Here is a 25,586-nt window from a genome sequence, read left to right as displayed (position 1 = left end):
AGCTTGTTGTAACTTCCTCCAAAAATCTTTAGGATTGTGCTTTCCTAACAACATTAGCTCCTTCCTCCGGTTAATCACATATTCTTCTTTCTTGGATTTGATCAGCTGTTTGTATTCTCTTATGATTGTTTTGTTTTCCTTTCTCCCTTTAAATTTCCTTTTTGCGGCCTTGCATTCTTCATCATACCATGCATTAACTGGAAAGGTGTTTGAGATGCTCTTCTTTATCCTTGTTCTCTTGCAACCCTTTAGTGCTTCCTTATTTAGTGGGATTAGAAAACTGCTGCTGATTTGGCTTTTCTTATCACTGTTTTCCTTGATATTCGTGATGTCATGATGCATTTGGAGCTGTTGTTCAAGAGCAGTGCAAAATATCTTTTTTATTATCGTTGTTTATAAGAATCTTGCCCTTTTTATGTCCTTTTGTGCTTTCATCTAGGGCCTGATCATTTTTCCGTCTTTTGACCTTCATATTGTATTTAATACAGAGAGGCATATGGTCTGAATATAGCTCTATGGGACATTGTTTAATTCTAAAATCAACTACTTTGGTGATGATTGATTGCGAACATATTAGATAGTCTACCACACTTTGTCCATTATACGTTTTGGAAGTAAATTTGCTTGATTTAGGCCACGTCTTCATACCATTTTAACTAACCCGTGGAGGCGACATAGCCCTAAGAGTTCAGCCACAAAGTGAGACACACCACCTTTTTCATCCTGAGACAAACAATAGATATTTTTACTGAACCTCTTGCCAATGTTAAATTGGAATATTTCAAAGGTAAACTTGATATGATCAAATTGTAATTTTTGAACATTGAACTTAAGTTTCAATTTATATGTGTGTTTATGCTTCTAAATTGAATAGTTGCATCAGATATGTAATGAAAGATGACGATCTTTCAGAGACATATTCAAAGGGTAATCTTTGTAAGGTGACCATCTTGCAAATGATAGGCCTGTTATCATGGGAGTTTGTTCTAGATATGCCGAAGTCATTAATAAGAAATGCATTATGACTACTCTAGATAATGATTCGGACAATTAGAGATCATAATATATGTTATGATAGCATTCATAGCATGGTGATTTTAATTATTTGACAAGCCACTATTTCAGAATGTTAAAGTCAGATAATGTGTTATGTACAGATATTTTGTGTTCTGATAACTATTAAGGAATCTATTACTTCTCCCTTCCTAAGAGGAAGTGTTGAAGTATAGCATCAGTCGAAGAAATACTAAACATTTGGATCTGGTTTTGTACATTATATTGCAGGTAAGAATTTTATATATATATATATATCCCTTCCTAAGAGGAAGTGTCGAAGTATAGCATCAGTTGAAGAAATACTAAACATTTGGATCTGGTTTTGTACATTATATTGCAGGTAAGAATAATGTCTCTGTGTGTGTGTGTGATCATTACTTACTGCCACCGACTTAGATCAGGATCCATTTGTTATTTAAAATATGACTATCACCGATTCATATTGGGATTATGAGTTATAATTTGCTATTGGGCATATTACTGCCGTCGATCATTATCATGCTTTTGTATTATGTTAAGTTGTGAAGGAAATAAAACAAGCAGTATGGGACATGACTCTTCCTTGCATATATATTGTCATTGCATCGGTGGGGACAAAACATATATCAACCACAAGTCATATATGCAGTCCCAGCTATCTCTATCTCTCGCAGATTATTGAAGACCAGATTATCAATCCTTTATTCAAGTAGAAGATCCTCCAGGCATAGAATACTATTCTGAAGTTGAAGATCTGCAATACACAATCTGAGATCAAGTAAGTAATCTGATTTATCACAGTCTGAAATTATAATATTTATTTCTATCAAAGATCCTATGCATTAACACCTCTCACGACTAAGTTTTAAATTTTATTTTATTTTGCCACTTGCATTGCAGAATTTAGAACTCAACATTCTTGAATTTATCTACTATTTATATTTTTAATTTTGTTGGTTTTCTCTCCAGGTTGAAAGCTCTTATGCCACAAAGTGAAATTGGAGTAGATACTCACTTATCCACTCTGTAAAGCACAACTAGTTGGCTGCAAAAAACTTTGAAGACTTGGTGTCTATTCAAACCAATGTGTGCCTCTTGGCACGTAAGGATTCAAAATACAAAACAGGGGCAGAAAAGCTTTGGGATGTAGCATCCGAGTCTGTGAGCTTGGATGCAACCATTCAAGATCTTGCAAACGCCACTATGGTTGAAGTGGATGACGATGACGACATAGCATTTAGTTCATCTAGTGCTAGTGGAACCAGATTGGATTCCAACGATGATGAGGATCTACTTGCAGCTGCTGAAAATGCTATGGATATTATTAATTTGATAATCCGTTTGATGATTGATGTACACTTTGATGATTGATGAACATTAAACATTGAACATGTTTCAAACTTTCATGAACCACATTTTCATTTTGTATTTCAGTAATGCTACATTATGATTTTCATTAGAATCCTCTTTAAATGTTTATCTTTGGCATTGATCAATGATCAGCCATCATACAATGAAATGATTTGATTTTACAATTTTGTATATTCTCTATTTTTTTTGTATATATAATGCATATATATACACACACATACTCATACATACCCTAATGAAAAAACAAAATTCATGTACAGATGTACCAAGTTTCTCGTATCTGCACCCATCCCTAAAACTGAACCAGTAACTTAGACAAGAACAATAACCGACCTTCCAAATTGAAACCACTACTATCATTTTATTTTGACACTACACCTCCAACTCATTGTAAGACGAATGATATTAACATGAACAAGTCTGCCATATAGTTCCAATCACAATATAGGTATGTTATAGCAAGATGGCACCTTGATGCAACCTCCAATATTCACCAAATGTTGATGCATTGCCACAAATGACATAAAGATTCATGTTCTAGATCTCTAATGCACCTTTCAGACTTTCCAACTGCATATAATTTTGAGCATGTAGCATGTCTGTAACAACATTCTTAATTTCCAAATCCCTAATGTAATGTTGTCAAATACTAATCAAACCCCAATAAACAAGAATTAACAACCAAACGGTAACAAGTATATAAGGATAATTTTGGAAGGAGGAGCCAGCTTTAAAATTTAAAAAGATTTATGGAAAAAAAATGTGTTTCATTTCAAAAAGTTTTATGAAAAAAAAATGTGTTTAAGTAGCGATCTTGCCTACCCCATCAAGAACGCCCATACATCTCAGAGACTTCCAAGGCGTCCCCAAGGCATCCCCAGCCATTCCCAAAATGTACGACCACCCGCGAAAAAATCTCAATGTACTAGAGTTTCCAAAATGTCCTCTGCAGAATTTTGAAAAAGGGGGGTGAGGTGGGGAAGTCCCCTACCTATCCCCCCATCCCAAAATCGTCCTTGGCACTGGGACAGTGGTTTTTAGGTTAGGGAGAGTGGTTATTCTTAGTAGAGTTGCAAACAAGGTTATTCCGTCCCATAATTATTTAAGGCAAGCACAATAAACATAATAATTAAGCCATTGTGGACAAACCAATAAAGAAAGCTAGACCATTGTTAGCCCAAAATTTGAAATATTTGGCCCCTTTAATAAGATGTAAACCTAGGTCTTAAACCCTCCATTTCATTCATGACTCAACCCTTCATTGTCACTCATTTTTTTCTTGTTGCATACATGTCCAGCACAACTTGCTACATGCCCATACCCAACCTTTATCCAGCCAAAAGCTTAGAAAATACCTGACTTTACCAACTGCATTAACTCTTGACTGTCGGACACTCTAGTGGGGTTCCGAACTACCTAACTCTATATTAGTTTGAAATAGGGGACCAAACCCGATCGACAACAATATAATGCTTGTTGTACTAACTCCTAGACAATCAATAAGTCAAGGTAGTAATAAAACCTAGGCTCTCCTAATCGAGAAATGAATTTTCACCATCCATGGACTCTCCGACCATCCACAGACCTTCAAGTCTAATCTTTTCAAATCTTGAAAAAGTTTAGCTCTTAATTGTTAAGAATAATAAAGCATATTTACTAAGTCACAACACAATTTTTACACATAAAGGATATTTTTATCTACCGCCAAAATTAAAGGTGCTTAAAGGTGCGACTACAAAGAAAGGTGGTGACAGTTTGAGCTAAATCTTTTACTTAACAATAGCCAAGTATTTTTCCTCAACATGGGTCTTCCTACAAATAATGGAACGTGGAATGAAGAACCAATGCTCATCAAACAACCTGATTTGGATTGGCCCTCGGTAGAACAAATTGATATCGTCACCCTAGTGCGCTCAGATGCATGGAAGGAAAAAAACAGTTATGTTGAATATCACAAGGTAACCTGCAACTTGGAAGAAAAGAAATGTTCGTTGAACTCCACCATCTTTTTATGGAAATATAGCTTGATGCATACAAAAACCCTGCACTCTAGGGTAGTTTAATTTTTATTATTTAGTTTGCATGGAATCTTTTGTAATAAATAGTAGCAACGGTAAATTTTGATAGCTAACAATTGTTTACATTCCAGGTTCCTTTCTTGATACACAGTTGCTTTGAAAGACTGTTATTTAAAAATAAACAAATTTCGTTTTAATATATATTGGCTTTCTAAAAGGCTAGAAAGGGGATAAAAAGGGGAAAAAAGTAGCTCTGAAAAGGAAATTTGGGATATAGCCGTTTTCGGTAGTAAGATGCATTAAACTTTATGTCATTCTTCTTTGGGCATCTTTTGAAACAGGAATATATATTTCAAATCTGTGTGTTCATGATATTCTTTGTGGACTATGAAATAAACTTTGAGCTATGACAAGTGTACTCATGGTACATGTCTGTCTAATTTGGTTATAAATATGTTTACTTCAGAAACTTTGGGTTCTCAAGTACTTTCTTACTTCAAGTTGAATTCTCATATCTTTTCTCTATTTGATGTTTGGCATTCATGGATGAACTTTGTGTTGTTTTATCTTTCCTTTCTTATGTTTGTGAATCCCACTCACACCTAAAACATGCCTATGCTTACATATTAGTTAACCTTTTCTTCTTTTTGGTTAAAAGTATACCTCAAAAAATCCCAATTTACATAGTACGAGGGAGTTGTACCTCTAAAATTCAAACAAGAGTTCTTGACCTAATGGTGACTTCTCCAAATGTTGCCTTCTAATTTGTCTTTCATTTTGGGCATAAGAAGCTGTGTAGTAATTTCCTCAAATAGGCAAATTTTACAACCAACAGAAATTGGCGACTCCATTGGCAATTTGAAAAGGCCAATCCTTACTGGAAAATCTAATGGTGCCTTCCCCAAACAAAGGTCAATGATTTTGTTTGTGTACTAGGCAAGCAAGAGAATCAACCCCAATCTAGAAAACAGCCTATACCTACCTTCCAGGAAATATTAGTTAAAGATGATAAAGTGCTCCATTTGTATTTGACTGCCTTCAAACAAAGCATTTGTGAAGCTAAGACGAAGAAGTTGTGTTCATCTGATGATCACAAATCTATACTATTGTTGAGAAGCATGCATAAAAAATACTATTTACCCTTAGACTTGGAACAAAAGGTTCAATAACTGCAAACCTCAGTAGAAAGATTGAGATTGTTAAAAGAGGAATCGATTAATAAAGAGCCAGCATCTTATAACTTCTCAATTCTTGGTGAACAAAATCCCGATCTGACATTTGAATCAGCCAAATAAATTACTAGTACCATGGAAAAATAATAACCGACAAGAAAGAATTTTGTACGAAGCTAGAGGTAGAGGGTTAAAACTTAAAACCCTCCTTAACATGCATGCAAACAAGATAAATTGGACAAGTATGTAGTCCCTGTGAATAAGAGGCGTTACTAGAGGTATACAACATTTTCTTTTTTCCCAAATTGGTCTCTTAAAGGTTGAGATGATTGTTTGCGGTGTGTAATTGAAGACATAATTGACTGCATCGCATCGATGGGAATCAATGCAATTATCAGTCAGTCAGGTAATGCAACAGAAGATATAAATAATACTATGTTTGTGCCCTTACTTTCTTTTGATTTGGAAACTTTCACTTTTGAGATTGAGGACAATCAAGATAGAGAAAATGTGGTTAACGAAGCTGCTAAGAATCTTTTAAATCGTGACCCAAAAGTGGAAATTTTTGTTTTTGATGACATCAATTTCAAACCTAACGAGTTTGAAAGGGAAACTAGAAGCCGAATAATCATAGAAGTCAATTAATCAAATTTTCCATGACATGGTTTGAATCTTCATCATTCAAAATCCTTGACCACGAGGTAGAAAAGGATGAGGCACCAGAAGAGGTGATGGGTTTGTTCATTCCCGAGAATCCCATTTCAACTTTTTACTAGTGATTGCCCAATTAATGAGAATAAAGATGAGCAATTGATGATCTTATCTGTATAAGAGGAGAAGAGCTTTCAGTAATCAAGTTTTGACCCCAATGATTGTGGAAAACCATATTTAGAAGTCACAAATCAACAATCATGTGTGTGGGAATTAATCCATCTTGTGGCTCAAAGGAGACATGTCTTGTTCCTAATATTTCTTCCCTACATTCTAATAAAATTGAAAATATCAAACTAATTTATTTCACAAAGCTTATGCATGAGAAGAATGTGGCCCACTATGATTTAGAGGTTTACAATGACAAATGGCTTTTGGGGCATGCATGTATTAGTAGTTCATTTTAGTTGTTCTTTGGTCGAAGATTTGGCACCAAGGTTGTCACCTAGAAATTACCCTTAGCCGCATCATGCACCCACAATCCTTTGTCCCGTAGAAGATCACACTACAATGCCCATTTTTAACTCACCATGGTTTGACGTGTGGATTAGCCTATCAATGACCCTTGTAGGCTAAGACAAAGGAATAGATAGCCTTGGTTGATACAACCAAAGGCAAAACCCAATATATGCCTACTTTACTATAACTATAGACACAATCTCTTTACCAAATCCAACTCCCATTTCATCTAAATTGGAAGAAACTTGCTTTAATAGCTATAAACTAGTACATGACTCTATTATTAACCACTGTGCAAATCATCTTACACACAACCATCATCTATCCATTAGCTTTACTAGTTACAACCTCCATTGAATCGAAGACAACATAGGCTATCAATCGTAAGCCTAATACCACTAATAAGATATCCCCCTACAACATTATTCAACATAAATCACCTAACCCATATGTTCACAACATGCCTCAAGTATTCAACTTAGTTATGTCACTTCTATTACATCACATCACCCATCATGCCTCATCACCAATCACCTCAACCCATATAGGATATGTCTTGAAAAGTCGTTGTCTAGGTATTGCACCCTCCTATTTTGCCACATCACATATCCCCTACACTAGCTCATCAATTCTGCCTATTGCATTATGCACTCAAGTTCTACCGCATGACAAACAATAGCAAAAGAATATAATTATGAACATTTTCAGCATTGACTCCATTACCTTACAAACTCGTCAAACTTTTAAATGTCACAAAAAAAATGTGAGTATAAATTAATAAGAAACAATTCCAACCAGATGTGACCATTGGAAATAAGTCATTTGTTAAAGGGCATTGTCATGCACCATGTAACCTTTCAGCATCAATAAAGATAAAGCCGAAATAAATAAGTTGCTAGAAATCAGTCTAGTCAGCCTTTAAATCCCTAGAGTAGTAATTTTGACAACAACAAAAACCTATGTTACTGGATTGACACCCTAGACCCTCGAATAGGATGTAGGTGTGAACCTAGTACAAATACTGTGGTGCTATAAGTTGGGTTCATGCATGGTACACGCCCAACACAAGGTTGGGTGTAGACCCTACGCAAACCTAGTTTGTATCCGAGTGAACTGCACAAGGATTCGCATGGACAAATGAGTACCAATGGTGTCCAGGTTATAAAGTGCACCCAAAAACATTAAAAACACATTTTTTATTATTTTATTGCTTCTAAGCCTAAAACAGCCCCATATGAAACCTCCAAACACACTTTTATTCACTTTTGCTCTCTCCATCTTGCCAGTCTGAACAAACGTGATTGTATTCAAAGGAGATGGATTGTGAAGTGCCAAATACCTTCTATTGAAGATTGTAGATGAAATGTGGTATGATAGAGAGGGCTGCTACTTATAATAGTATTGCAATGTTTTCCAATATGTTCTAAGAGAAAACCGATGAGAATAATATATATGATTCCATGGGACATGTCTCTTCCAGAGACGTGCCCTATCATAAGTGTGTTGTTTCAAAATATATCTTGTGATTATATTTATATTATTCTTTACAAAATGTATATTTAAATCTCTTATTAAATATATGACACACACACATATATATATGAAGTTGTGTACATATATAAAATGAAGAATCATTATATACACACACACACACACACACACACACACTTGCATATCTTCTCCATGTTTTGTCATGTCCAACTAAAGCTATAAAACATCAACACTCACTCTTAGCTAGGGAGGATAAACACATGGTAGATACTACACCATTGGTAATATTAGGAATGGCAAATTTTAAGGACATCTTTGATCAGAAGATCTCCACCATTTTGATATCACATTTGATATCATGAGTATTGGCCTTCAGGATATCAACATATGATATTCACCAAATACAGTGAGTAATGGCTTGCAAAATATCAATACATAATATTCGCCAAGTACTCAATAAGATAATGGCCTACAGAATATCAACACATGATATTCACCAAATACCTTCAAGCAACTCATAGAACATCAAGTGAATGACATCTAACACTTATTTGTTGATTTACAATATATAATTTATCATGGTCTATTTCAACACTTAGTTGTTGATTTACAGGATATAATTTATCATGATCTGTTTCAACATTTACATAAAATGTATATCATGATTTAAGTTATTGTAAGATCGAGATATTCCAATAACTTCTACAAATACAAGTGATAATCATTTGGAAGTCACTTCCTCATGATGTACACAGGGGTTAGGCCCATTAAAATCATACAACCACACATATGAACTTTCGAACTCCCTCTAAATATCAATCATCTGATCTCCTCGTCCATGAACTTTCGAACTCCCTCTGAATATCAATCATCTGATCTCCTCATCCAAAGTTGTCTTTGAAGAAGTGTCAAACTCCCTCTAAATTTGATATCAATCTCCCTTTTCCTACGGACATTCTCAGAGGAAAAGATCAAGGCACACAGCTCTTATACTATGTACTAAAAATACAAATAATAGGTCAACACAATAAAAAAGACAATAATGAAAATTATTAATGAGAAATACTTATCTCGTTATTTGGAACAAATTACTAGCTTGACCCTTGGTTCCTTTTTAAAGTAATATGAGACCAGTCATTGCTCAAGACTATGAGAATAGCCTCTAATGAAGACAATCAGCGATGCACAATCATTGTTAACATATACATATGTACCTTGTTGGTGGGTCCCTTTATATCCTCTATGATGCAAGCAATGATCATTCATGATTTATCTTAATCACTCACAGCATATGAATGTCAATGCATATAAAACAATACTTTGTTCTTCACGTGACATCATACTTGACTGTAGAATCAAATATTCCTTTCTGAAAATTTTGGAATGTGTATTTAAGTAGAATGGCAATTTGTAGAGAAAGATACTTGTAACGAGCACCCCAGTAATAACCATAAAGATCGTTTATTGTGTACCATCATGGGCAATACTTTTTGCAACCACTTGTATTCTTCAAGGTCAAGCAACCTCAGCCCCTCACAGTCGAGTGAATCTCATTGAGTTTTTGTATCTATATGCAAGATAGTTAATGGAATGCGGCATTGTCCAACCCTGCACCGTGTGTGGAAACAAACTAAAAGGTCTCATTGTCAATGATGACACTGCAGGGACACCTAGCAGTACTGACCATAATTAATTGATTGGATATATTGCGGTCTACAGATCCAACATGAAGAGCACAAAACAAGTTCTTACTTTGTTACACAAAAACTATGATTTGTATTGTCAAAGCCAATCGATATTGGCATTATCTTCTACACGTCTGACATTTCATCAAATTCGGCAATGAAAACAAATGACATTGTTGAGCATTTGTATCACTTCAATGCATAACACATCAATTCTGAGTAAGCGTTAACAACTCCTCCCAAAGACAATTGGCGCAAGAAGTCATCTCTATGACATTGAAGATTCACCTCCCGATTGACATTCAATATCAAGAGCAATCATTGTGCATACGTAAGTGCAAATATATCATCAACATGATACTGGAAATACATATCTCAGCTTTTGCTCTTATATTTTAATTTTGGTTGAATCACTGACCTTTTCTCTTCTCCATGTTTGATTGCTAGAACCATGAGCTTTGATCTCTTGTAACTTATATATATTCACGTTGTTGTTTATACAAACGAGCGTGCTCATAATAGAGTATTGCAGATTTTACTTCTGTAATCACCAGTTATTATAATGATTATTTTAGACCGTTGTCAAGTATATGTCGCTATCACCACTGCATTTATTCCATTTAAACTGGATCCGCACGTATCGCTACAAATGTAGCAAGATGAGAGTAATATCTTCAGATTGACACAATTCATTCTGAAATTCTGATATCGTGATGTTCTTGCAAATACTCTTGGTATTAACAGGTCTAGGAGTCGCCTACTCTAATACCATGTTGAGGATCGTAGATCAAATGTTATGATAGAGAGGGTTGCTACTTATAATAGTGTTGCAGTGTTTTCCAATATGTTCTAAGAGTAACGCGATGAGAATAATATATATGATTCAATGGGGCACGTCTCTATCATAAGTGTGTTGTTTCATAACATATCATGTGATTATACACATACACACACACACACACACACACACACAATGTATATTTAAATCTCTTATTAAATATATATGACACATACACACATATATATGAAGTTATGTACATATATAAAATAAAGAATCATTATATATATATATATATATATATATATATATATATATATATCTTTTCCATGTTTTGACATACCTGACTGAAGCTATAAAACATCAAACACCTTCCACAAAGCAGACTTGAGTTTTCAAGGTATGCATTTCAACCATATTCTTTACTTTTTTGATAGTTTGTTTCAAGTTTTTATGAGTTCTAAGTTTTTTATAGTTTGTGAAATAGTTTGTAAGTATGTTTTTTTATTTTATTTTTTGATTGCAACAATAAGTAGTCAAAGCTCAGTTGTTGGGGAGGGATCTCAAAAATATAAAATTGCTAAAGGGTCTCCTTTATGGAGACACACTACAAGAATTTCTCAACTTTCTAGAGGTGGAAGGTTTCATTAGAAATGTAAATTTTGCAACTCCCAAAATAGAAACTCCTATTATCAAGTCAAACTTCCTTTATTGGGCGCTAGGGATAAAGGGATTAATATGTGTGAAGCCCCAAGGCCAGATAAGAAAGGATTGTCAGCTGGACAAATAGAAACACTCATAAAAGAACAAGACGCTGACAAATTGTTTGTGAAAGGAAAACAAGGTGGCTATAGTTCTAGGAAAAAAAAATAACTTCACCGTCTCAACCAGCCTCTAGACATCCCTTCTTGCCTGTGCATTCTACAGAGGATGAAGATGTAGAAGAACCACAAATCACTAATTGCAAGAGGTCCATTAGAGAAGCCATTAAAAATGAGGCAAGAGATATTGTTGATCAAAAAGTTTCACGTTACCTCTTTGTGTATAGTCTTCCATTCAACTTCATGAGATCGCGATAGCAATAAATAACGGACCTTCTGGTTACATAGGTCCTGGATTTGAAAGATGTGCACCGCCTTATTAGCAAAAGGGAGAAAATCTATAAAGGCCCAATTAAAACCAATTAGAGATTCTTTTGTTCAAACAGGTGTGTCTATTGTTTATGATGGATGAAAAGATTGCAAAAACCATTTGTTGATCAATGTTATTGTTGTGTCCCCCATGAGGGCAATATTTTTGAGGGCGATTGATTGTGAAGGGGAAGTGAAAGATGCAGAGTTCATTTATGGGTTTCTCTTTGATGCTATAAAGACAGTGCGTCATGATAATATTGTCCAAGTAATTAGGGACAATGCAAAAGTTTGCAACGCTAGAGGTGCTTTGGTAGAGGCTAGATATGAACACAACTTTTGGACACCGTACACTACACACTTGCTCAATTTGGTGATGTAAGCAATTGGCACCCAAATAGAATGGGTAAAAGAAATACATGAGTGAGGAGATTCGTATGCTTGTGACAAACCACCATATGTTACGAACAATTTTAGAAAATTTTCATATTTGGAATAATTGAAGGTAAATTTTAAACTTTAATTTTTATTTATTTTAAATTAAGTTTCATTTATCATTTTATGTCATGTTTTACATAATTGAATAAAATATTTTTTGTGTTGTTTACATATTTTAAATGTGTTATTAACTTACTATTAACATGTTCTTAGATTGTTGAAACCTTGTTTGCATTTCACACGATCGTCATGAGACGACTTATGAAGGTAAAAGAGGCATTGTCGCAGAAGTTTATTAGCAACCAATGGAGTATCTGGAAGCAATCAAATACAGTGAGGGCCTAAAAGGTGAAGGGATTGATTGATATTGGATGATGATTGGTAGGCTCATGCGGATTATGTATTGGAATTAACCAAACCTATCATGTTTATGCTTCTATTTGTTGACACAAATGAACCATGCTTAAGGATGTCTATGATAGCATGGGCACAATGTTGGAGAAGATAAAAATGGTAAATTATAATGCATTTCTCTATTTTGTTTATTGAGAGATGTCTAAATTTTTAATTGACATAACTTACATCAGTATAACTTACATGAACATCATTTGATATCCTAGGTAATACAAAGGAGAAAGAATGATTATGAGGACATCTTTTACAAAAGGGTGGAAGCAATTGTTCTTCATCATTGGAACAAGATGACCACACCTTTGCACCTCCTCGCATGTGCTTTATCACCCATGAACTATAGAGCACAAGTACTTGTTATTCCAGGTAGAATGTCATCATATAGAGATGTTGAGGTTGCTAATGCGTACAAGAGGGCACTTAGTAGACTCTTTAGTTATCCAAAGGTAGGGGCAGCTGTTAGGAAAGAATTTGGATTGTTTATCACAGGAAAAGATCTTCTCTCTACTACTATCAATGACTAAAGCAAAATGGGTGTTATTACATGGCGGTACCTTCATGGTCAAGATTTTATGTTCCTCCAACCTCTTGCCATTAAACTCCTCTCACAAGTTTTTAACTTCTTTCTTTTTGGGGGGGCACTTGTAGAAGTTAACACTTACCATTCCTGAATTTATGTTATATTTTTTATTTCATTGGTCCTCTCCAAGTTGCAAGCTCTTCTACCACTAGGGGGAATTGGAGTACATACTCATTTATACACTTAGTGAAGTGTAACCAGCTGGCTGCAAAAAATGTTGAATACTTGGTGTATATTCATACCAATTTGTGCCTCTTGGCACCTAAGGATCCAATATACAAGAAGAGGACAGAGAAGCTTTGGGATAGAGCACCCAAGTCTGTTGACTTGGATGGAACTGTTTAGGATCTTGCTAGAGCCACCATAGTTGATGTGATGATAATGATGATGATGACATGGCACTCGGTGCATCTCGTGCTTGTGGAACTAGTTTGAGTTCTAATGATGACGGGGATCTATTTGCAGGTGCTGAGAATGCCATAGATGAACCATGTTTCAAAATTTCATGAACTACATTTTCATTTTGTAATTCAGTAATTCAATGTAATGATTTTCATTAAAATCATGTTTTAATGTTTATCTTTGGCATTTGGCATTGATTAGTGACCAAGCATCATACTATGAAATGATTTAAGTTTACAATTTTGTAAATTTGTCTTTTTTAGTATATATAATGCACACACACACACATGTATCCATGCATGCCATAATGTAAAAAAAAACATGTACCCACGTATTGGGTTCCCATATCTAAACTCATCCCTAAATCTGAACTAATAACTTGGGAAAAATCCATAATGTCTCGGGGCAAAAGATCATCTTACGTTAGGTAAGATCTATGTTTTCCAATCCCATCAAACAAGCCACTCTAGGACTTTCTAGATGGGTACCAAGTAATCTCATTTCATATAAATCCTTCAATTGGCACCAAAGTTATAGTGTTTCAAATCCATACTGCAAGTGTACCTGATACCTATGTGAAATTTAATCCCTAAAAGTATTTAGGAATGGCTTCAAAGAAACAAGGAATAAAGCTTCCAATGAGATTTAGGGCTATTACAAGCACTCAAACGGAAAATTATGATCAAAGCTTTATCACATTTAAAGAAGATAAGCCAAATGTTGGCAACCAAAAGATTCTTACTACCACGTGTATACAAGTAAAGCTCTACAATCATTCCTAGGGGTCTCACAGATATTTATAATAGGATTGCCACTCACTAATGGTGTTGAGCTTGGATATCCTTACTATAAACAAACAACCATTGTTTATTCAACCAAAGTTTACTCTCCAAATGACTTGTATCATAGGAAATCACACCATTGTCGCTACCTTACTTTCCTATCATTGCCAAGAAAATTAGTCCTACTGCAAGACTTAAAGTCCCCTCTTGACTCCCTTTACAAACATTTTTTGCATAGTGGAAATGCATGTCATGACTCCTATTTTATTGACAAAATTCAAGCTCCAATAAGTCATAAATTTGATTACTCCCACTCTCAAACCCACAACAAATCCCAAGAAAGCCCAAAAAGAAAATTTTGCAATCCCAACAATCTCTTGGTTGCTAGTCACCAAAACCTATGTCATCCTAGTTAAAGACATTAACACCTTCATGGAAGGCTAGAATATTTGGAATCAAAAGGCAAGCTAGACTATTTGGTAACAATATGACCATTATAGGAGAATATGCATTTAATCCTACAACATTGCAAATGCAACAAGTTGCTCTTCAAGAGCAACATAAACAAAATTTCCAACAAAATCAGGTCCAAAACTGGACAAGTTTCTCCTATATGACACCCAAATGGAAACTCATTTAAAGATACTAAAAAACATCCTATATTCAACACTAAGGACCTCCAACAATCGCAAAACTGCCTTTCTCATGCAAATGTTGTTCAACAGATATTCAAAGGACAAGAATCTACATGAAAAGGAAGTCACCATGTGATTAGTTATATTAAGGGAGGTCATCAAAATATCCAATTTTATAATAATTGTGACTACATGCTTGACCCATGGCATTTACCAATTTTATGGCAGAATTTAAACAAAAAAACTATTTGTAATTCCTGCACTGTATTCTTCTGAAATATCTTCAGCAATCCAAGCTGCTCCCAACGCTTATTATAATGTCTGAAATTACTATTTTTGAGTTTTGTTTGCATAAGCTATAGTGGTTGCTTTAGTCAATCGAACACGTACTGACATCATGTTCTATCTATAAATCTGGCCCATTATGATGGGTTGCAAAATAAGTTGGATGTCCATTTTGTAACACCACTTTCTATTGTTATTTAATATATCATTTTTTCTCCTGTAGGACATTAATAACTTTATCTTATCTTATATTATCTAGACTTGGGCATTTGATTAATGAATGATTCTGTTGGTAAACAGATTTACACTTCAAAAAAAAAATCAACACACAATGGCTCACAATGCCCAGATGGAAGTACAAACACTACTAACAGTTGGAGAAGTTATCATCATATTGATAACTTTCCTCTGAATTGAGAGGTACAGCTCGCTCTTTCAAAGGTTTGGAACAAATTAAAATGCTGATATGCATTTAACCAGAAAGCAATAAGGGCAGATAACATTCATCCATAGCCATGAAAATGAATGCCAAAACTTTAATAAGAAGATATAAATGAAGACAATTAAATTGAAGCTTAATTGTCTGCACTTATGAATAAAATATAGGCTGAAATATAGAAGATTTGCTGCTCCAATGTGGTTTAATCCCAAGAACACGGTCTTGTAATAAACTTACTTAGAATCCTTTACAGCAGAAAGGACATTAATAAGTAATTACAGAAGATCAAAGTCCAACCATAATCAAGACAAAAAATTTAGCAATGCAAAGATTGAAAATATCCTTGCCATTATATTCATGTCCAGTAATCAATTCAAAGACTGGTATTTGCTATACAAAAGATTACTTGGAAAAGCTTCCAATCGTCCCTTCCATTACAAACAGAAACAGAAAAATCTCCATGTTCTCTAGCACCCTCTACAACACAAAGACTTCTGAAAGAAAAAGAAAAGTACCCATCCCTTTGCCATCTTTTTACAATAAATAGTTCAATAAGATGGTTATTCAGTTTCATAACTGAATCTTGAAGGGATTATATAGTTAATCTATGTCTTTCCTTTTATCTCCCAATAACATTCCCACCTTTATATTTTGATATCTTTATAAACTATTGGTTTAAAAGTTTACAAGGATATATTTCAGTATAATCATATTTGGACAAGCGGGCATATGAATGCACTAGTCCAAAATAAAAAAATTCTTGATGCTGGATGGATTAAAAATATTTCTGACAGCCAAATTGGGTCTCGGCACGGGGGGACATAACTTTTTATTGCACCGTTGGATCTTCCTCATTTTTGGATATGTTGTCACAATCCTAGTTTCCTATCTTCCCAACGGAGCAATTTGCAAAATAATACCCGAGTCAAAAGTTATTTGCTACTGTGTTCAGGTCTATAAAACTGTCATTTTGAACTGCTGAACTGTTGAACTTGTATGAACCTCAATGAACCCTGTTGAACCTGTTTCAACCAGTTTGAACCAGTAAAACTTGTGTGAGCCATATTGAACCAAAATGAAGTTGTGAGAACCTTATTGAACTTGCCTGATCATGTTTTGAACCAGTTGAAGCAAAAGTGAACCTATTGAACTAATTTGAACAATATTGTACCTTGTTGAACCATTTTGAACCAACTTAAAGTTTTAAACCATTTGAACCTTTGTAAACCAGTACAAACTGGTTTGAACTAGTTTGAACCTGTTGGAAGAGATTCAAGGCTTGTACCTTTAAATGATGGTACTTTGAAACTGTATTTCAAACTCAAGTCTGAACTATGTAAACCTGGGTGTACTTGCATTTGGAACATTAGATCTTTGAAACATAACCTGTAACCTTTAAGTCGAGTCTGCACTTCTGAACCTTGAACCTGAATACTTTGATCTGAACAAAGAGCCTTCCAAACTTTGAAATCACTTGACCACCTGTAACATGAACTTGTCGAACCATATGAACTGCTTTGAGCCAATTGAACCATTTTGAACTTGGTTCAATGATAATCAAGACCCAAATAGAACTGAGACCTAAAGCTCAAGTAAGGATTGAGATGGAGAAGGTTCACATTTTGAAAATTTTAAATGGAGTGTCCATACGAGGGCTAACGGATTCAAACAATTTTCCTTATGTTCAGTCTATGAAGGTGATCTAACTTTCTGGCTGTAACATAAGTTGGATATCCACTTTGTATCAAATTTTTCTGTTATATAATAACACACTGAATTTATCCAAGAAAAAAAACTATGTTGAATCAGGGTTGTTTCAACTTTCAACAAAAAGTGAAAATTCAACAAGACACAAGGCAACCAAGTCCTCTTATAAGACCGTTTTAAAACATTAAGGTTAATTTATACAAACCATTTTCAATACTCAAATCTACAATCAGTTTGACCTCGTCATTTTCTGAAATTGCTTGCAATAGCGGGCATGCATAAGATCCTGGAAAATGAAATACTGGAGGAGCTTTCTGCAAATTTGAATGCAATTTTTCATTCATCCAACCAACGAATCAGACTTAAAACTTAATGCAGAAATCAAAGAAACAAAAGAACACAATCTAAAATTAAAGAAGTAAACACCTGAGGACCAAATATCCGTTTGCCCCATGATTCAACATTGACTGTTGCAGAGAGTTTATTCACCTGCATCAAACACAAAAAGGATAAGGTATAGTGAACAATTGTAGATTTTCACTTTGGTAAAACTAAGGTTACAGAAATCCATTTTAATCATACCTGCCTTTCACATTCATCAACAAATGCACAGAGCTGTTTCTCTTTCTTCCTTACACTCTTATCATCCTCCTCATCTGAGCTATCAGATGCATGCATCTTTAACTTTTTAGACTCTCTCTCTACAACATTAATTTTTTCTTGATAGTATTCTTGCAGAAGCTCATCCAAACCAATGACTCTGGAAACGAAAAAGATTAGTCTCGTCAAATTATATTTTCATGCTAGCAACAAAACAACATTCTACTTAAATAAGAGATTGAATTATTAATGATCTTTCACAGATTACACTACAAAAAAAGTATAACTCTGAATTAGAAATACCAAAAGTCTGAAAACATCATACATAAAAGTGAAGCACAAAGGTGTACCCAAATGACTAACCCCTCATTCTTTGCTTGTTGCTACCTTGTGTATTCCAAATGCAATAGAATGTTAGGGAGCAAATATTTGGGATATAGGAAGCATACTCATCCTACACATCTACAGATGCACATGTTGGCTTGGGCATAGTCAAGCTGCATCCAAAGCATAGCAAGGACTCCATAACTATTTATGAGACATACCCGGTAGTACCCTCAATGCCCAGAATATGCCCCAAGTAGACAAAGTGTATATCTACGTGAACGCAAAGGGACCCCCAAGTATTTTTAAATGTCATTTAGAAAAAAGGAAGTTCTAAAAAACCACAAAAGATTACATCTAGGGCTACTTTTAAGTTTTTCCTTATTAGAAGGATTCATGTTTGTATTGTAATATCCCCTTCCGAATATTTCCCCAAAAACCCGTAATATTTAAAGTGCAGACTTAAAACCAAACAGTAAACCAGTATCCAATATAAATTTCAGAATTTAAACCGATTTCTAACCAACACATTTGCATACGAGTAAACTCAGAAAAGATTAATTTATTTCTCCAATATTCAAAAGTTTATACATAAATAGCAGATTACTACAAATAATTGCCCAGTAACGTTACAGTATTATACAACAGCAATACAATAACATGTTACAATCCCAATAATCCAATCTTATAAACAGAAAAGACAGTCAGATTGGAAATATAAATTGAACCTATTAAAAGGCTAGGTTTGCGTCCAACCTCCAAAAGCTTCTTCACGGGTTTGCGTCCTAGAAGAAGTAACCGGCAACTGTTTCCAAATCCCAGATTAATATTTGCTTTGAATATTATAATCTTCATATATATCCCCTCTCAAGTGGGGATTGTTGTACCTTTATTACTTTTCCCAATGAGATGCACGCTCATTCAAGCAATGTGGGATAAAGCAACTTTTTTGTCCTTTAGTCACTTAAGTGAACATAGTACCTTTTTTAAATAAAGTGACAAGTTAAATAAACTTTAATAGTCACTTAGTCAGTAAACCATATAGTCATCAAGCATTAAAATAACTGACCAAATGAACTCTGATGATCATGTGCAATAGCTCATAGGAAAGCTCTCGGTGAGACACTTCCACCCCAACACTAAAGTACCAACAATACTAAGCTCTGATTACTTACTGAAAATAGTAAGCATCTGGTCAACCTGCCAAAACTGCTCTGACGGGTCTGGAACTGGAAATGTCTAGGCCAAATCTCGAACTAAACCCCGTAAAGAACCTTTTTGCCCCTGAAACCTAGGCGAAGTGAGTTGGCCACATAGAATTATAATGTCCCAGAAAAAGAGGACATTACAAAGCCTCCCCTCTCAAAGATTGCTTGCCCTCAAGCAATCCGCTCATACCTGTAGAAACCAAATGCCAGGATCCCATACTCGCCTTGAGAATGCGATTTTACTCCTCGGTTGATGTACCCCAGCATGCACCTTCCCAACCTCAGAATGGTGAAACAATACAATAGGAATCAATGTGTCGAATAACTGAATGCTAGGATCCCAAGTCTCACCATAAATGGACACCAACCGCCATGTGCTCCTGCCCTGTGTGCCAATCCCCTCAGTCGGGATGAAAGCCTCCCTCCATGAGTGACCTTGTGAATCTCTACTATCAAGGGAAGATGGGAGCTCAACAATGTACCAATATCCACCCCAAGATGATAGCAACTAAACTCTCCAACAAGCTCCCCAATAAAAAGCAATACATAGGGATGCTCCACCTGGATCCCAAGTGAGAACTTGTGCACTGTCTGAAATACCACTGACCAGTTCCTATAACATCTGTACGATTGTACCACTGTACCACTCTTGTAGTATCTGTACCGATGATAATGACAGATCCGGCCAATCTATCTCAATTACTATATCACCCAGGTGAAAACGAAGTAGTCCTAATCTTCAGATCTCTGATATGTTAGAAAGCTGAAACACACAGATCATAACTTTGTGACTATGTAGCAACAGAGCATAATCCGCCAAATGTAAGATACTAATAAAACCTGGATTCCCAACTACCCAAGCAACATGATCCTGGGTAAAAGAAAGAGTGGTGGGTGAGTCACCAACATCATGAGTGCTAACACTGCCTTCAATACCCTGCTGAATAAAAAATGTAGACACCTCATGTGGAATGTAGGGTAATGTGTGATCTCTCCAATCACCTGCAAATAACTCGTTGACCCTGGAAGACCAAATAGAATCAGTGAAAATATTACCAACAGACACAGGCAAATCGCTAATAGGGGAAATATACCAACAAGAAAAATCAACAATCAACAAGTAGGCCGTGGCCAACTCATAAGAGCTAAGTGATAAAACTCTGGGCAAGTTAAAGATTCCCTCAGAGCATGCTAAGGATAACTCTGAACTTTCCACTCCCCCATAAGTACTTTTGCTTCTATCAAAGTCTTTATAAAAGGATGATTCACCATTAGCTGAAAACTCTGAATTATCCTCACTTGTTGTATCACTAACCATGTCCCCTTGTGAAAAATTGCAGCTGCTGTCATAAAAATCAGAATTTTCAGACTCATCAACTTGCTGATCCATAGAATTTTTCTCACCATAGAAAACCTCAAACGGGGAACACGTGATTGAATCACACTATTTGCCTTCACATCTACCCGTTTTATGAATTCCTTCAACGATTTGTGTGATTTCTTGTGCCCTTGAACCACTGTCATCTTCTTCATAAGTGGCTGCCCCACTTGTTTGATTTTCAGCTTTGTGGATAGAGTAATGTGTTAAGCTCAATTGAAGACATAGCTCATCTACCTCACTCTCCTTGTCCTTCCCAAATTTTATTGCTAGATCTCTATCCATTAATAGCTGCAAGTATTCGTATTTTATCATTTTCAGAGTTTCAAAAATAGTATGTGAGGACTTATGACACCACATACACTACCATGTCTCTCTTCTATCACAATCTTCCACATGAGATCTTCAACCAATTTGGAAGAATCATCCATCCTTGTCAACACTTGGACAACCTTGTCCTCTTTGACCAAAAGCATATCCAACAAGTCAAGAAGCAAAAATGGTTTTTGACCATCTCCTTCAAACAAAAGTGAGCTGCTCTCCCTAGAATCTTCAGATTTTTCAGCACCTTGGAAAATAACATTTTCAGATATATCCTTTAACTCAACGTGTGCTAGATCGTCTGTCCTGCCAACATCGCTGCCCATTTGCTTCTCCTCACTTTTTGAAATAATTTCCAGCCTGGTATCATCATAAAATTCATCCAAGTTAATTTCCATGTCACCAAATAAGATGCTGGAGTTGCCAACGTTGGCGGTTTGGTCAACTCTACTACCTGGGCCATCAATGCGCTCATCAAAAGGACTAGTGTAAACAACTCCAAGAGATACTTCTGTCTCCCAATTACTTGCTAGTATACTAGTGCCATTATTATTGTTTTGTATATTATCATGCAAGGATTGCTCTTCTTTTTTAGTGCTACTATCAAGTTAATTAATGTCTTCCTCATGCAAATTTCTGTAACTGTCCTCTGCAAGGAGATCTCTAGCCAAATCATAGTATTTGTTTCTCATCATATCCATCTTGTTTTGCAGTTCTAGCTGAAAGTCCACATAGCCCATGAAAGGCAAATCTTTTTTAAGCTTTGGCAAAAATTTGTTATAATCATTGTACAGTCTCCTTACTTCAGTTTTAATATCGAGTTGGAAGTCTCCAGCTAACTAGTGCTGCCATTGGTCAATATCCTTCCTGAATTTTCCCATAGCTGATAATGGTTGCGCTCGTATTACTCTACTTTGTTTTGGCGACAATACCAGTACTTACTGAACTTCAAAAGATTGTCCTTGTCAACAACCCAAAATGTAAAGTACACATCCTTCCAATTTAGTGTGAACTTATCAGACATGATATGATTCAAGAATCGCTGACTGATCAAGTATTCTGCACAAATACTAGTAGGCACCTCTATAGTGAAATCGATATTTTCTATTTGCACTCCGAGCTTAAACTTTAACAAATTCTCCACAATGTCTTTGTCTCATTTCTAATAAACTTTAGCAAAACCAGCCTCATCTAGGAACCCTTCATTATTTCAAAATTTCTAGTGCAACCATAAGGAATGGAATATATGAACAAGCACAATTTTGAATATTGAACATCTCATGCCAATGAATTGATTCCAATTCACACAATCCTAACTCCTAGACTCTTACAATTGAAATCAGATTTGTTCTCGTAAATTGCTTCAATATTTTTAATTACTTCAGCATATGCAATAAACCAAGGCCAACAGCAGTTATGGAAACAATGGTTCCTATACAGTATTTGATCACTTCATACTTGCCAGCTTCTAATTGCGCCTTTAAAGCATGAATCTCCCTATTATGCTTATTTGTAAGATCTAAAGTTTCTAAATTCTGCTTGGATAGCTCTTCTCGTATGTGACTTACAAAGTCTAGGTAATTTGGCTTCCTCGTACACGTACCTTGATGTGCCTTTCCTGGATGTGCTTCCTTACCCCTTTTCCAGATTCAAATCTAACCGCTGCCCAGCAGTCACCCTGTCAACTTCATATTTGAGTTCACTCCGAAGTTTTTCTATATCAGTTCTTAATCTTTCAATTTCATGTTGGAGCAAGGAGAAATGATGATCCTAAGAACTCTTAACTTCTCCTTTGTATTTTGATAAAGCTGCTTCATAAAGTATTTTACTCTTAACACGACATGCAAATAGACCTCTACCGTCAATTTGATTCCCCTCCAACTCCCTGTTTGTTGTAGCTGCGTAGGTGACTGTTTAGTAACTGCTAACCTGTGGCCACTCCAGGATACAGACGTCAGTTAAGATACCGTCCTGTGACTCCCAGCCTTTACCCAACTATGGTCTTCTAAAATGGTGGTGTTTCGTGCTTCAACGGATGGCATGCTAATATACGAGGTTATCATTTGCAAGCCCGATACTTTATTTTCACAGTCCACAACGCTCCTCCTGGATGCATTGGTCCATTCCCGTGTTGTCTACAATTTCCTTAACCATTGCAGATGTATCACGTGGGCATGTTCCACCTTACTTGTCGTATATAGGAAACAAACTCACTCAAACATGGCAGTCTGATACACTTGCTCCTTTCACAAGTGTTCTATCTTCGTGCTTCCTTCTGTACTATCCACATCAAAATGATTGTGGGTTTTTTCTGACCGGAGGTCACTAGCTACAGTGGATATTTGAAACCGTCTGTCCCAGCAAAAGCCCGACGTCTGTTCTCACGACCTCCTCTCGTTACCAACGTCGCTTCCTCACACGAATGGAGAACAAGTCACAGAGCCGACATTAAACTTATTCACGGCCCGCGTGAATCCACAGTAAATACATTGCACCTGTTTAGAACTGGAGTTTGGCGTGAGTTTCCTTTGCCCTGGTTTACCCCCCGACCTGCCTAGGCGTGGTTTTGTGTTGCACGATAGCTGTAAATGCACTACCTTCCACTTCGATGCCACTGTTATTCAAACCCTTCGCGACTGTTAGAAATCCTATCGTTAATGACTCCAATATAATTGCAGTGATACATATCGCTTATTCAGAGACGGCTCACTCTCTTCTATATATTACGCCCAGAATATACTGAAAACAAACCCCTCACACATACTCCCGACTTCCAACTGTAAGTGCTATAAAACTCAAAAAGTTGGAACTATGTCCATGCTGGAATTAGGAGTAGAAGACCACCTGTGCTAAACTAACCCTGCTTAATACGTCCAGATTATTCCAGTCAATATCAATCAGATTTCTTCAAAATCGTGGTAACTAGAAAAACGCATGTGATAGTTTCATTTCCTGGTGACTTAGCAAGGGTTTGTCTATTTGTCGCTTCTTAGACCCAATGGCAATCACACTACTATCATATACTGCTTAGCTATTGAACTGGAAACTCGCTCCTTGCCGATTTGCCTATGCTCCAGTATGTCCAGACCTGAAGTGGTCCTGTATCAATGCCTGATAAAATCTCACAAATCCTGCTCAAAGCATAAATGAACTTTGTTTTTTCTCAAACCGGCTTTGGAACAACCCTTTAAAACTATTTCAAAAGCGTAGTTTTGCTTTAACAAAGCCCTCCTAATAAAATCTTCTACTAAAATGTTCTGGTAAAGCTTCACAGGCTGGCAAGAAAACCAGCTCTGATACCACTGTAATATCCCCTTCTGGATATTTCCCCAAAAATCGATAATATTTAAAGTGCAAACTAAAAACCAAACAGTATACCAGTATCCAATATAAGTTTCAGAATTTAAACCGATTTCTAACCAGCACATTTGCATACGAGTAAACTCAGAAAAGATTAATTTATTTCTCCAATATTCAAAAGTTTATACATAACCAGAAGATTACTACAAATAATTGCCCAGTAACGTTACTGTATTATACAACAGCAATACAATAACATGCTACAATCCCAATAATCCAATTTTATAAATAGAAAAGACAGTCAGATTGGAAATATAAATTGAACCTGTTAGAAGGCTAGGTTTGCGTCCAACCTCCAAAAGCTTCTTCAAGGGTTTGTGTCCTAGAAGAAGTAACCAGCAACTGTTTCCAACTCCTAGATTAATATTTGCTTTGAATATTATAATCTTCATATATATCCCCTCTCAAGTGGTGCTTGTTGTACCTTTATTACTTTTCCCAATGAGATGCATGCTCATTCAAGCAATGTGGGATAAAGCAACTTTTTTGTCCTTTAGTCACTTAAGTGAACATAGTACCTTTTTTAAATAAAGTGACAAGTTAAATGAGCTTTAATAGTCACTTAGTCAATAAACCATATAGTCATTAGGCATTATAATAACTGACCAAATGAACTCTGATGATCATGTGCAATAGCTCGTTGGAAAGCTCTTGGCGAGACGCTTCCAACCCAGCACTGAGGTACCAAAAATACTGAGCTCTAATTACTTACTAAAAATAGTAAGCATCTGGACAACCTGCCAAAACTGCTCTGACGGGTCTGGAATTAGAAATGTCTAGGCCAAATCTCGAACTGAACCCTGTAAAGAACCTTTTCACCCCTAAAACCTAGGCGAAGTGAGCTGGCCACACAAAATTATAATGTC

The 25,586-nt window shown here is 35.8% G+C and overlaps 1 protein-coding gene across 2 annotated transcripts in view; it reads right to left on the bottom strand.

Moving 5' to 3' along the window:
* The window catches only part of LOC149577756 (actin protein 2/3 complex subunit-like protein), a 166,797-nt gene that overhangs the window by 116,915 nt on the left and 24,296 nt on the right, over positions 1-25,586 (bottom strand). For both annotated transcript variants that reach the window (XM_089825579.1, XM_089825589.1), the window contains 3 exons: positions 18,112-18,289; positions 17,956-18,018; positions 17,735-17,843 (listed from right to left, as the gene is read on the bottom strand). In XM_089825579.1, the coding sequence (XP_089681705.1) occupies positions 17,735-17,843; positions 17,956-18,018; positions 18,112-18,289 (350 nt within the window). The remainder of the gene's footprint in view (positions 1-17,734; positions 17,844-17,955; positions 18,019-18,111; positions 18,290-25,586) is intronic.

The sequence above is a fragment of the Cupressus sempervirens genome, chromosome 1 (genome assembly GCF_028749045.1).
Source record: "Cupressus sempervirens isolate cs-2001-9-10 chromosome 1, ASM2874904v1, whole genome shotgun sequence".
Lineage (NCBI taxonomy): Eukaryota > Viridiplantae > Streptophyta > Pinopsida > Cupressales > Cupressaceae > Cupressus > Cupressus sempervirens.
Note: the sequence above shows the minus strand (reverse complement) of the source record. Positions and strands in the feature narration are given on the sequence as shown.